The sequence below is a fragment of the Hippopotamus amphibius genome, chromosome 13 (genome assembly GCF_030028045.1).
Source record: "Hippopotamus amphibius kiboko isolate mHipAmp2 chromosome 13, mHipAmp2.hap2, whole genome shotgun sequence".
Classification (NCBI taxonomy): Eukaryota; Metazoa; Chordata; class Mammalia; order Artiodactyla; family Hippopotamidae; genus Hippopotamus; species Hippopotamus amphibius.
Window position 1 is genome coordinate 4,769,979 of NC_080198.1, and position 13,408 is coordinate 4,783,386.

The window sequence follows — 13,408 nt, forward strand, 5'->3', positions numbered from 1 at the left end:
CTGGCCTCCTTTCCTAGGCAGTCTCAGTAATAATGACCTCAAAGTCAATGATTTCTTCATAAAGATAAAATAAGTGTATTGCAACTTAATTGCATCACCTAAAATATAATCTTGGAATTGAAAATGTACCCTCATGTTTTATGAATTCTGAAAAAAAAGGAAATTGATGGGTTTAAAGCAGAAATTATCTTGCAATTAATGACTGCAGTTGTATACACAGCAGATGTAATCAACTGTTGAGGAAAGTTGGACCAAATTTCCATCCTGTCTAGTATAGCTGATAGATCTACTCAAAATACATTCCTGCCTTTAGAGAAAATGACCCCGTATTAATGATACAAATATAATTTTGTAAATTATTTTTTAAGGGTAGAAGATCAAGTCAGTTAGTGATTCCTCAATATCTTGATTTGACTATAAAAACCAAACACCTGCATGATGGAACAAAAATTTAATTTTCACAGATACTTTGGAGTCCTTATAGATGAAGATTGACTTCAAATATTACATCCTCTTACTGGATCAATTCTGAGAGAGGAAAAGATAAAAGAAAGAAAAAAAATAGGGTATATGATGACACGAGACTTTGGATTTAATTGGATAACTTTGGCATTTTATACCTCCTGAGCCCATAATTATTTTGGAAAGCACTGACTAATGCTTGACAAATATAATATTACCAAGTTAAATAAAAAAATTTTTTCTGAGCCAGTCACCCAATGAGAGCCAAGTGGTGATTAAGAACTATTTCTTCAAACAGGGCTGTCTTCCATGATTTTACTGACTTGGTTCTATAGTTCATGAAAACATGGGTCTTCTACAGTCCTTCCCTCAAGTGGACACTCCAAATCATAAGCTTGACTTTACATACAGGTTTAAAAAGTAGAAAGTTTTACTCTCTTATGTTACTATGGACACTGAAGCTTTGTGAAACTTTAAAATATTTGCTTAATCCACAAATTGTATGCTGTATAAAGTCAAGGATAGTGTTCTACTCATTTTTGCATAGTAAAGAGAAAAAAAGGACATGTATCTAAATTCTGATACACCACGTAAGTTCCATATCCAGAAATCAGAATTTTCTTATATTTAAAGTAGAAACTACTATATATAAAATAGATAACTAATAAGGACCCGTATAGCACAGAGAACTCCACTCAACACTCTGTAATTGCCTATCTGGGAAAAGAATCTAAAAACAAAAAAAGAGTGGATATATGTCTATGTATAACTGGTTCACTTTGCTGTACACCTGAAACTAACACAACTTTGTAAATCAACTGTACTCCAATAAAAATTTTTAAAAGTAGAAACCACAGATATATATGTCAGTAAAGTATAATTCTGTTTTTAATACTATTAAATCAACACAAAAAAATTAACCACATTTGTTTCAGAATACTAGTTATTTCTGTCACTGCCCAGATTTCCCAGTCTTTTCTTCCATCATGGCAGATGCCCAACTAGAAGAGAGAAGGATTCACATTTAAAGCTGAAAAATTCTGACCTAATTGAGAAACGTTTTATCAGCAAGCAACATTCTGAAATCTGGCAATCTGTGGAAACACCGTACACATTTTCAGCAATGACCCTCGTGCCTACTGATCTGGCAGCCATAATAAGAATAATAAAGTATGTGGCACTAAGGACTCACTTACCGTTATGAGACATCCCCACAGCAAGGCATTTCTGAAACCGGCAGTACTGACATTTATTTCTACTTTTTTTGTGGATCCGACAGTTAAGATCACACCTATCATAAATAAGCTTCAATCTGATTGTCCTCCGGAAGAAACCCTGCAAACGGATACGGAAAAAAAGGAAGCAAACTTTCAGTGTTTGTGACAATGGCTAAAGGCCCACTGGCCTGGGTATCAGAGGCTAAGGTAGGTTCTGGACACATTCGGTCACTGGTGACTTTAGACAAATCACTTAACCTCTCTCAGTGTTCTCTGCTATAAAATAAAGAACCAGAGGATCTTCACTGTCCTTTTTTAGCTCTTAGACAGGGACCACAACCTACTGATGTCATTCAGTGCATCTTGGCTCCACATCGGGATTTCAGCAAGCTCTAAGAAGTGCTCTGGATTTAATGTAATGCAAATAAAACACCATGTAATCAGTTCAGTCTCTCTGTAAATCATTCCAACAGCGTGCTCTAGCCTTATAATTGTGCTAAGCAGTTTGGCAAAGTTATAGTCATTTCATTCTAAAACACGAGCAGGACCAATAAAAGTCCACATGTGGGGAATTTTTTGGAATTCTCTATGTTGCATAATTTCCTACAGAATCAGTTTCAGTTATTTATGCATTTGAAACAGTGCTCCATAACCGTTGGAGCCTACAAACAAAAAGAGATAATGGAAAATAACATGAGAAGTAACATATAAATCATCAGAAAATTGACTGCTATCTCAAAATAGCAAATATGTCAATTTGAGGCTGAATTCTGCTATGTTTATATATTTATGAAAGACCTGAAATGTTTTCTTACTGCATATTTTGTTTCATTCAGAGTATTCCTACTCACTTCTACTGTGTTCATCTTCATGAAACGCACTTTTTAATTCTTTCAAATGTATCTGGCCCTGTTTGATACACTAAGCACTGAATTAGGATGGATTCTACCACTGACAAGCATTTTGACTTTCTCCAGATTTCTACCTGTTCTAGAGTTCATCTAGACAAGTACGTTCAGCTACTTACTTGACATCTTCACTTGGACATCTAATACCATCTCTAACACAGCATGTACAACTCTGAAGTTCTGATTGTACCCTATGAGCTTACTTCACTGCAGCGCTCTCCATCCCAGCTGATACAACTCCATCCTTGAAGTCACTTTCAACTTCTTTCCCTCTTGTTCTTGAAAAGCTCCTGTTCTAAATACACAATTGCCTGTTTCCCTCGCTGCCTTCAAGTTGTGCTAACACCTCAACTTCTCAATGAGCCTTATCTACCTTATTTCATACTGAGGCCTGTCCCTGTCCCCACCTCTCCTCGGCAGTTCTTGCTCTTCTTCACTCCGCTCTTGTTTTGTTTTCTTTTTCTCCCAATAGCATAAATTCCTAACATACCATATAATTTACTTATTATATTTATGTTTATTTTCTGCCCCTCCCCACTGCCCAACTAAAATTGTGAGCTCCCTGGGGGAAGGGATGGTCTCTTACGCCCTTGATGTAACCCAAACACCAACAACAGTGCTCCAGTAAAATCTGTTGAATAAATGTGTGTGTCACTTAATTTCCTTTCTGGGCCATCTCTGATATTTTGTGATTCTAAACTATGACTGAGATATTACAAGGCCATTGGCATACTCTTTTCCTTTCAGTTTTTGTTGCTATCTTATTAAATATAATAAGTACAAACATGTAGGAAATACATGTAACTATAAAACATAAGATAATTATCACACACGAGCCCATTGTCCAACCCAAAATTTAAAATCATAACCAGCCACTTGCATGCACTTACCTGTTCTTTCCTTATCCAACTCCTGCCCCTATGGCCTCTTGACAATATAATCATTATCCCCAATTTTGAGTTTATAATTTCCTTGACCTTTAAGAAAATATAGTTTCATCACAGCAGTCTATAAAACTAAACACTACATTGCTTAGGTATGCTAGTTTGGGGCTTTATTAAGTAGTATCACACTATATATAGGTATTGCAAATATATTCTTCTCTCTATGGCTTACTGTCCTTGAAGTTCACTATTTCAGTCTTTTTTTTTTTTTTTTAACTTGTAAACCTTTCCATTTTGCTCTCATTCTCGAAAGAGCACAGGGTACTCAGTTTTTCCTCTTAACACTCTGAATTCCATTGTCTTTGTGCTCTCACTGCTCTGTTGAGATGTCTGTTGTCAATTGACTTTGATTGCATTTACATATTCTCTTTGTTTTTCATATTCTGCAGTTTTACTTCAGTGTGTCTAGCCATGGATTTCTTTCATTTATCTTCTTGGACATGTTTTCTGCATCATGGTTTCACTTGTTTATCAGTTTTGGTACTCCAATTCATTACGTGTTAAAACTTTGTTTTCAAGCTTTCAATATTTCTGAACTTCTCTTTTATTTTTTTTCATCTTCTTACCAGTAATTACTCATTAATGTTGATCACAAAGGTAAACATCAGAACAACAGCCAAATAAGATGACAAAAAATTACAATGGCAAAAGTAAGTAAAAGCAAACTTCTCTCACCAAAGTTCATTAGCGAGAAGAATTCTGTACTATTCATTACTAAAGAAGACATATATTTTTAATATTCAAAGATCCTTTGAATCCTTCAAGAACTAAAAGAGGCTTCAAGTTCTAGAAGATTCTGGGTAGGACATATTCTTTAAGACATTGTTGGTCTGTCCCATTCTTAGTAATTTCTTTGCATATATCTTTCAGTTCAGAAATCCTTTCTTCTCCTGTGTCCAGTATGCTACTTAACCCTGCACTGAATTTTTATTTCAATGATTGTATTTTTCACTTTTAGAAGTTTCACTTATTTTCAAAGCTGTTGGTCATTCCTGATAGTCTATTATTGCTCATTCATTGCTACCATTCTGCCCTCTATCCTTAAACAATTCATACACAGCTGTTGAACATTCTATATCAGGCAATTCTAATATCTGCTTTCCTTGGGTACGGGTGGAGAGGTCTAAGTCTGTTTGTTTATTGCTGATATACATATACGTGTGTGTGTGTGTGTGTATGTGTGTGTGTGTGTGTGTGTGTGTGTGTGTGTAAACTTATTTCTTGACCTTAAACTGTGAGAATCCTACAGGGTCTAAATTGGGAATTCTTTCCTCCAAAGAGAATTTGAAGATCCTTTTGTTGGAAGCCAGGGGTGCCACTGGTTTATGACTACTTCAGACTCTCTTGAGAATTCTGGCTCAACTCAGAAGCCACAGACTCAGCTTCTTACCGATGGCTCAGAATACTGATACAGGTATATACCCGTGGGACAATGCTGCACCTTGGTATTCCTATGGGCATCTATCATGAGGAAACTCTGCCCCTCCAAGTGTGCCTGCAGCTACAGCTCAAGACCTAGAATTTTGTTTGTTTGTCTTGCTATTAATGTTTTGGAGTTTTCCCTACCTCTTGTGAGATAAGCAATATCCCAAAGGATATGTCCTGTGTAGGATAGGCTGGAAAGTTAAGCCTCTTTTCTCAAAGAGTTCTAAGAAGCTGTGAATATTTAAAAGACATTTTTTCCCCAATGATTCACAGAAGGCTAAAGTATAGAACTACTGTCACTGACAAATATTGGTGAGAAATTTTGTTTTGATTTTTGCCATTGTGACCATATATATTTTATGATATCCTTGACTGCTTCTCTGATGTTCCCTTTTAAAACCTAATATTAGTGGTTGAAAATGCTACTTGGCTAGCTGGCAGGTCCCAGAGTACTCACTTATTTGGCATGGTTGGAGAGGAAGACTTCTAAATAAGAGAATTATGTTTTTTAACTTTAACCCTTATAATGTAATCTTTTGTTTTGATTCCTAGGATGTCTTTCAAAGTGTATCACACTCATTTTGTAATGATTCCAATGTTGAAGAATAATCATTCTGTACATCATTTATGTACTGACTATGCACATAAAATCTTTTTTAAATCAATTTATTTTTATTTATTGGCTGCATTGAATCTTTGTTGCTGCACACAGGCTTTCTGTAGTTGCAGATAGCAGGGGCTACTCTTTGTTGTGGTGCGTGGGCTTCTCACTGCGGTGGCTTCTCTTGTTGCTTTGCACGGGCTCTAGGCGTACGGGCTTTAATAGCTGTGGCACTTGGGCTCATTAGTTGTGGCTCATGGGCTCTAGAGCGCAGGCTCAGTATTTGTGGCACATGGGCTCAGTTGCTCTGTGGCACATGGGATGTTCCCAGACCAGGGATCGAACCCGTGTTCCCTGCCTTGGCAGGCAGATTCTTAACCATTACCAGGGAAGCCCTAAAATCTTGAACTAAATATATACAGACTCCAGCACAAGCTTAGAACTTGCTTTTACTTTTTTTTTTTTAAAGACTAAGTTCATAATAACCAACTGTTTTCTTGTCATTTGACTCTTTCAAGAAATCGAGAGAGGAAGATACAAGGCTCTGAGTGTTTTTTTTCCTGTAAAATTATTTCTTGACTTGAAGAATGAAGCAGGCTTCTCAAAGGTTTCTTCATATTGCCAACAAACAAACACTCGTTAACAACACTTTTTTATTATGTCAGCATCCATAAAATGATGTGCAATTTCAACAGTTCACAGTTCTGATTACCATGAAGTCTGTGAATTAGTGCGATGGAGATGCATCAGTCACCATTTCAGAAAATTGTTTTGTGTATACTTTTAATATAAAGTCTTCACATTTGCTTGTGAGAACGTAATGCCTGTTTTTTTTTCCTTAAAAGTTTTCTTCTCCAACCTCTCCTTCACGGCTTTACTAGTAACAAAACTTCAGGTGCCATGAGACCTAAGAGTGGTATTGTTAATTTTACAGTGAGATTAAATGCCCTGTGTCGGATCTGCAATCAGCTTTATCATGAAATGGTATGGCCCACAGAGGCTGGATCAATGAGCTGGCACAGCACATGGGGATATACTAAAAACTCTTCTTGAGGTAGGAATACAAAATACACAGAAATACAAAAATAGATTACACTGTATTGTATAGTAGATTGTGTTTCCTTATTCCTTTAGTTAAGTCTATAGTAGATAGTCTAAAATGATCTTTCACTTCAGACACAAAAGTATGATGAAACCTACTAGAGAAAAAAAATGTGTCCAATTTGTAAGCAATAAAGGTTAGCTTTGCAAGCTCTAAAGTTTATTAATCTTTCAGTAGCTATAGGTTACGTATTACCTACGCCTGTAATATTAATTACTGAATAATCCATTGCTGTTTTCCTGTAATCCAAACCCAATCTTTTTATTCCTGCCTGAATTTTGACAAGGATCACCAACATAAACCTGTCCCACTGGCACTGTGAAGCTGTTTGAGAGGACCTACTGACAGTTATCTTAAGCAATATAACTATTTTCTTCAATCCATAAATTAGTTTGCAGGTTTGTGGTCAACTGTATTTTAATTATGGCTATATCCCACATTCTACTGAAATCACAGATGTTAAACTGTCAAAGCACCTTTCAGAAAATACATACAGGTGAGTCTAACATGTGTTAATTTCATTTTCATTGAGTACTGCTGATGAGTGAAGGCGGTATCTTTGATTACTGACAGCCACTGGTCTAATTTAGCTGCATTCAGAGTGTGGCAGAATTCTGTATAACTCCAAAGTAGCAAAGAATGAGTGGGTATGTCTTTAGCCTCATTCCTTATAACAGTGGTTCTCAAACTTTTTGGTCTCAGCACCCCTTTACTCTCTTAACAAACTGTTGAGGCTTTCAAAGAGCTTTTGTTTATGTGGGCTATCCCTATTGGCATTGATCAGGCTAGAAATAAAACCTGAGAAATTATTATGTACAGGAACACACCAGCCACATTCCATCAGGCATCAGAACTATGCTAACATCCCATGTCACGTAGCTTCTGGAACACTCCACTTACACTCCTGAGAGAATGAGAGTGAAAAAGGGAAATAACAACATTATCATGAGTGTCAACCTCATGGGTGTCTTGAAAGGGTCTTAGCGACCACACTTTGAGAACTACTGACTTATACTTGGAAAAGCCCAAGTATATTATTCCTCTAACATTTTTCTTATTCTTGTCTTTTTTTCTTTAAGATTTATTTATTTATATATTTATTTTTGGCTCTGTTGGGTCTTCGTTGCTGCTCACGGGCTTTCTCTAGTTGTGGCGGGTGGGGGCTACTCTTCATTGCGGTGCACGGGCTTCTCATTGCAGTGGCCTCTCTTGTTGCAGAGCATGGGCTCTAGGTGCATGGGCTTCAATAGTTGTGGCTCGTGGGCTCAGTAGTTGTGGCTTGCAGCCTCTAGAGCACAGGCTCAGTAGTTGTGGTGCATGGGCTTAATTTTTCTGTGGCATGTGTGATCTTCCCAGACCAGGGATCGAACCTGTGTCCCCTGCATTGGCAGGCAGATTCTTAACCAGTGCACCATCAGGGAAGTCCCTAGTCTTGTCTTTAAAATGAATGGATGTTTACTTTCCCTTCCAAGGTTAGCATAACCGTCTTCGCATTTTAGTCCATATTTCAGATGGTTTGCAAGTTACTGCAGGTTACTATACAATACTGTTAATTTTCTTCTGCTTTTGTTTATATGTTTACTTCTGGTAGGTGAAGGACTCCCCTAGGTTCGTCAGGTTTTAAGTGTTTATTCTCCACCTCTGCCTTAGAACATTTCTGTTTGTAACTCAAGGGCACTTGGGTTTTCTCCTCCCTCTTTTCTCTTCTTTTTGCTACTTTCCTTCTTTGCTTGCTTTTAACTTCTAAGTTTTTATGCCCTCAGAACTTAGCTTTAACACTATAAGCAACTACTGACAATATTTACCTTTCAATTTTTAGCTGTTCTCAGAAATGTTAACTCTCCAAAAGTATCTAATGAACAGAATCACAGTGAAACTATTTGCTTAAACCTTCTAGTTTTCTAAGTACTTTACCAGCCCCCCAAAAAACCCAATAATTTATTGTGGAAACTTAACCAACCATACTTTTATTTATCAACATAAATTACCAAGATGACCAAAACTGAATGATTTCTTCAGGTATTTCTCAGAATTTAGCCATAATTTATTCAAAATTATATACCTCTAACTCAATAATATGACATGTTCTTACTACTCCTTGAGAACATAATGATTTCATATAAAATTACAGATATTTTAGTTTGGTTTCAATCACAGAATGAATGGGTTTTCATGTTTTAAATGAAAGCATCTCTTGCAAGTAGTATTTCAAGGAGCAACTTTGGAATTTTAGAAGTTAGAGGTGAATAAGAAGCCCTTGGGGACCTAATCTAACCAAGTTGTTTTACACACAAGGTAACGGGAGGGCTGAAGTGCTCATGTGGTTAGGGACCTTGGGAAAGTGGCCAGGTGACCATGAGCTTGTATCTTTCACTTTATTAGGTTGCCTTTGGAGTAATAAACTTTTGGATTGAAGAGGTTTTAGAGATCATCTAATTCAACACCATCATTTTACAGATGCGAAAACTTAGGCAGAATGTGGTTAAAAAATGGTATATGCAACAGTATCTTGCACAATATCTGATGCACACTAGGAATTCAATAAATATTAATTTCCTTTTTTGGCCCACAGCCCATTTAGGAACCCAGATATTCTAACGGCTACCTAACTCCTGTCATATATCTTTATTCTAAACAAAAAGCCCAATTTCTTGTTGGATTGAATCTGATTGAATCTGATCTTATATAGGCAGCATTATTTTATAAAGTAAATACTTACAAACAATTTATTCTGAGCCCTGGAGTATATAAATACTATATGATTACTATTTTATTCACTGAGCCTAGAATTAATTCTTTTAAAAGACATTTTAAAATATGAGTGGATTAACATTTTCTTAGTAATTGGGCAGAATATAACTAAATGAACTTTCTAAAACACCCTTTTTCACAAAGAAAGGAGGTGAGGAGAAAGAGTATCTCCTTTCTAAAACAGTTATATCTCTTTGCCTGACCATAACACAAGGCTCAAACTGATGCTGGAATAAGCAAACACAGAGCACTGGTTTAGGAGTCGTAAGATATATGTTCTGAAACATATGGACACCAAGTGGGGAAAGTGGGGAGGGTTGGGGGGGAATGAAATGGGAGATTGGGATACCAAATAGTACACTCTAAATATATGCAGTTTATTGTCTGTTAACTGTACCTCAATAAAAGTTCTCAAAAAAATTAAAAAAGATATATGTTCTGGTCCTGGATCTGTCACTTACTGATGCATGACTGTGGATAAATCTCACTGATTCATGATTTCTACACCTGTAAAGTGGCCTTAAATAAGCTCAACCTTACAGGGCTGTTCTAAGGCTCAAATGAAGATACCTATCTTCCTATCTATCTATCTATCTATCTATCTATCTATCTATCTATCTACCTACCTGTCAGGTCTACATATACAGAATATTATGTGGTATAGTGAAAAAAACATTAGAAGATTCAGGAAATCTGGGCTCTGGTTGGGGTCAGCTCAGCACCGTCTTTCCATGATACCTTGAACAAGTGCTTTTTTTTTCTTTCTTTTTTTCTTAATGTACAAAATGCAAGGGTCAAATTAGATCAGTGCTGCATAGGACCAATTTGTAAAAAGGGAAGTGAAGCACAGTAACCCTGCTTTGAACAATTTTCTTAGGTTTTTAAGTATTCTTCATTTGAAGAATGGGTTTTACCAAAAATATTTAAAAGCTTGACAATTTTATCTCAATTCTTTGCCATCTGTTTGCAACAGAAAAATGAAATAATAGGTACATTTTCAGCAAATTATTTCAAAAAAGAAAAAAAATTTTTTTTAACCTTGCATCCTTCACAAGCATGAACTCCATAGTGGAACCCCGAAGCTTTATCCCCACAGACACGGCATTCAATTGCCATGAGGGAGTTGGAAGGCTCTTCGTGAGGCTTACTGTACAGCTGAGTCTTTTCAGAATAATAAGGTGGGGATGCAGGCTCCACTTTGATTGCACCTGTACATAGAAAAAAGTGAGCAGATAATTATCGTAAGAAAAACAAGGCTAAACAAGCAACAGGGCAAGTCACTATAGCACACCTTACTGTCATATTTTATTAAGTTAGATGCACTATGGAACATGAAAAATACACAGGAAAAAGGCTTTGTAATTACAAGGCAAGTCGCAACACCCCTGAGCCTCATCTGTGAAAACAATGGGGCAGGGAATTAAGTTTGTGGTTCTATGACCTGCCAATACCTGGTAACACTAAAGCTCTAATAGGCAACATACACTATTGGAGATCATTAAGCTTACTTTGCTACCTAATGACCTGTATTTGGCATTTGTGACTATGTGAGATTATACATTTTAATTTAAATGTTGCATTTTAGAAGTGTTTTTAAACCACTCTTGCAAAGGAAACATGGAAGGAACATTGCTATGAAAAGGTAATGGAAAGCCCAGCTTGAAGGTACATGAAAAATAAGACAACAGATTCCCATCAATGTTGAGTCAGAAAAGATGGTTTGTAAAATGATATTTGAAAGAGAGAGACCCAATGGAAAGCAAGCACTATCTTTCTGCTGGTCAGCATCAGGCCTGTTAAATTTCCATATTAGGCTCCAACTGAAAACCACACATATAAATATAACCAAAAATATCATTTATCTTAAAAAAAAAAACTAGAAATACAGGAAGTTCTTACTTATTGTCAAGTAATGGTTGCCAATTACATGGTGGTGGCTCTGGAAAACCAGCAAATCAGCAAAGAGATAAAAATCAAGGAAACAGCATCACAGAAATTTATCTTATCTTGAAAAGTGCAGTTTTAGTTTTTCTTGAGACTGATGGCTTGATGTGAATTGCATTAATGGCATGGAGATTTATCAATAGTCTACCATGTCAACATTTAAATTTGTGCTGAAAAATAGGTTTCACTGTAAGCTGTTCAAACTGCAGAATTAGGAAAGATGCACTAAAGTAAGAGTGATTTAGTGATAAGTAATGTAAGGTAACAAACTGTTACATATCTACTTACAAGTGGAAAAAAGAATTCAAAGTTTGAGGGGATGGACTCAGCCTGAGATGCACTTGGCAATGTAATCATGCTGGAAAATGTCCCTGAAAAGGAAAGAAGAGAAAGAAGGAAAGGAGAAGGCGGGGGGGGAGGGGGGGGGGGAGAAAGATGATCTGAGGTGTTTGCCCTTTTTGGTCAATTATAAATGCCTACTATTTCATGGATAAATGGGTGAATAAATGAATGGTAAACATCTTCACTACAGGCTTTAGTTTCTGGAGCATTTATCCCAGTGTGAATGAGAGATGAGTCCAATTCTAGACTCAGTAGTCTGAAAAGTGAAATAAACGTCATACTTTGGTACTCTTGGAGCTTCAGGTCATACTTATAATCCGCAACCATTGGGTCAGCTCTTGGGAACGGAATGTCTTCGTAGTGCGGAGCAGAAATGCTGGAGAAATCAACGGTGGTGAAGGGCTTGATGTCAAAGGAGTGGGAGTGGTCGTCCATCACAGAAAGATCCACAGAGCTGATCCCAAAGCTGGTGGGCCAAAACGGCATCTCTGTGTCAACCATGGTAATTTCTGAAATGGAGAAAAGAATAGCTGTGACATTCATCCTGGAGGACAGAGCAATCTTGTAAAGATACACAGAAAGGGAACAGAAATGGGTCAAGTGATGTCACCTAGGTGATCACAAGGAGAGAGGAGAACATAGCCACCTTCTTAGTGCTGTCCAGGTTGCTGAACCAATGGAAGGAAGTCACCCCTTACCTGGACGGTCACAGTCAAGGACCCTCTAATAATGTTGGCACGAAAAGCATACCCATATCAGTGTCCTACAAACAGCCCTGCTCTCATTAGAGCAGGATGACTTTCCTAAGGGTATCTGGGAATGGGCCTCTTCTTTTTTCCCAGCAAGCAGAAAGCTAAAGAATGTAGCTCTCAAAGGCTGACTCTCACAAGAGGTTAAAGATTCCAGCTGTGGTCTTCATAAGAAAAACAAAGCGCCCTGAAAACACAAATAAGGAGACTAGTGCTGTGAATGTGCTTCAGTGGTTCCAAGAGGATTCATCAGGCACTGTTTGGGTTCACATGTCTGAATATCCACATGAATAAGTACCCAAACAACATAAGTTATCTCCGTTACAGTGCGAACACTACACTGGTGATAGCTTCAAGGTCATACTGGCTCTCAATGACATCCAGAAAAAAGTGTGTGCGCTTTATGACAGGGGCATCCATCGAACTGTATCTTTTGTTCCAAATTTCATCTAAACCTACCTAACCCAGGTCACTCCATTTACGTTGCCCATCTCCTCAGCATGCTTATTTTATATTTTTCTATCCATTTTTTCTTAGTATAAATTACTCTCCTATCACAACATACCTCTCTTGTCTCAACTGCAACATCCACAAAGGCAGGTTTATCAACCAATTCTCATCATGCCTATTGCAAAGTTCTTCTGCAGACAAAGTAAAGGTTGACCGAGTTAAAGGTAGTGTATATGTTTCTGTATGAATACTGGGAAATGAAAATAAGGATGCAAAAAAAGTCTGAGTTGCAAGAAAAATTGTTTTCTCATCATTTTACTGGTTTAATTTTGTTTCACTTTTAACATATGACTTCAGGGACTGCCTGCCAACCAATGTCAGGCTTCTCAACACAGGAATCATATCCCTAGGGGTCATTTATTTTATTGAAAAGTTTTGGGGAAAATTTTAATGATAAAGTAGCTATTTATGTATAAGTAAATAGAATGAAAAATTCATGTGATTTTAAAGATA

At 37.0% G+C, this 13,408-nt stretch overlaps 1 protein-coding gene across 7 annotated transcripts in view; it reads right to left on the reverse strand.

The window, feature by feature from the left end:
- Window positions 1–13,408, reverse strand: part of PPARG (peroxisome proliferator activated receptor gamma) — a 121,454-nt gene that overhangs the window by 31,295 nt on the left and 76,751 nt on the right. For 6 of the 7 annotated variants that reach the window (XM_057705272.1, XM_057705275.1, XM_057705273.1 and 3 more), the window contains 3 exons: window positions 11,978–12,205; window positions 10,449–10,618; window positions 1,659–1,797 (listed from right to left, as the gene is read on the reverse strand). In XM_057705272.1, the coding sequence (XP_057561255.1) occupies window positions 1,659–1,797; window positions 10,449–10,618; window positions 11,978–12,197 (529 nt within the window). In that variant the 5' untranslated portion in view covers window positions 12,198–12,205. Of the gene's footprint in view, window positions 1–1,658; window positions 1,798–10,448; window positions 10,619–11,977; window positions 12,206–13,408 lie in introns of those variants that run through there. The other variant, XM_057705279.1, reaches the window with a different exon arrangement.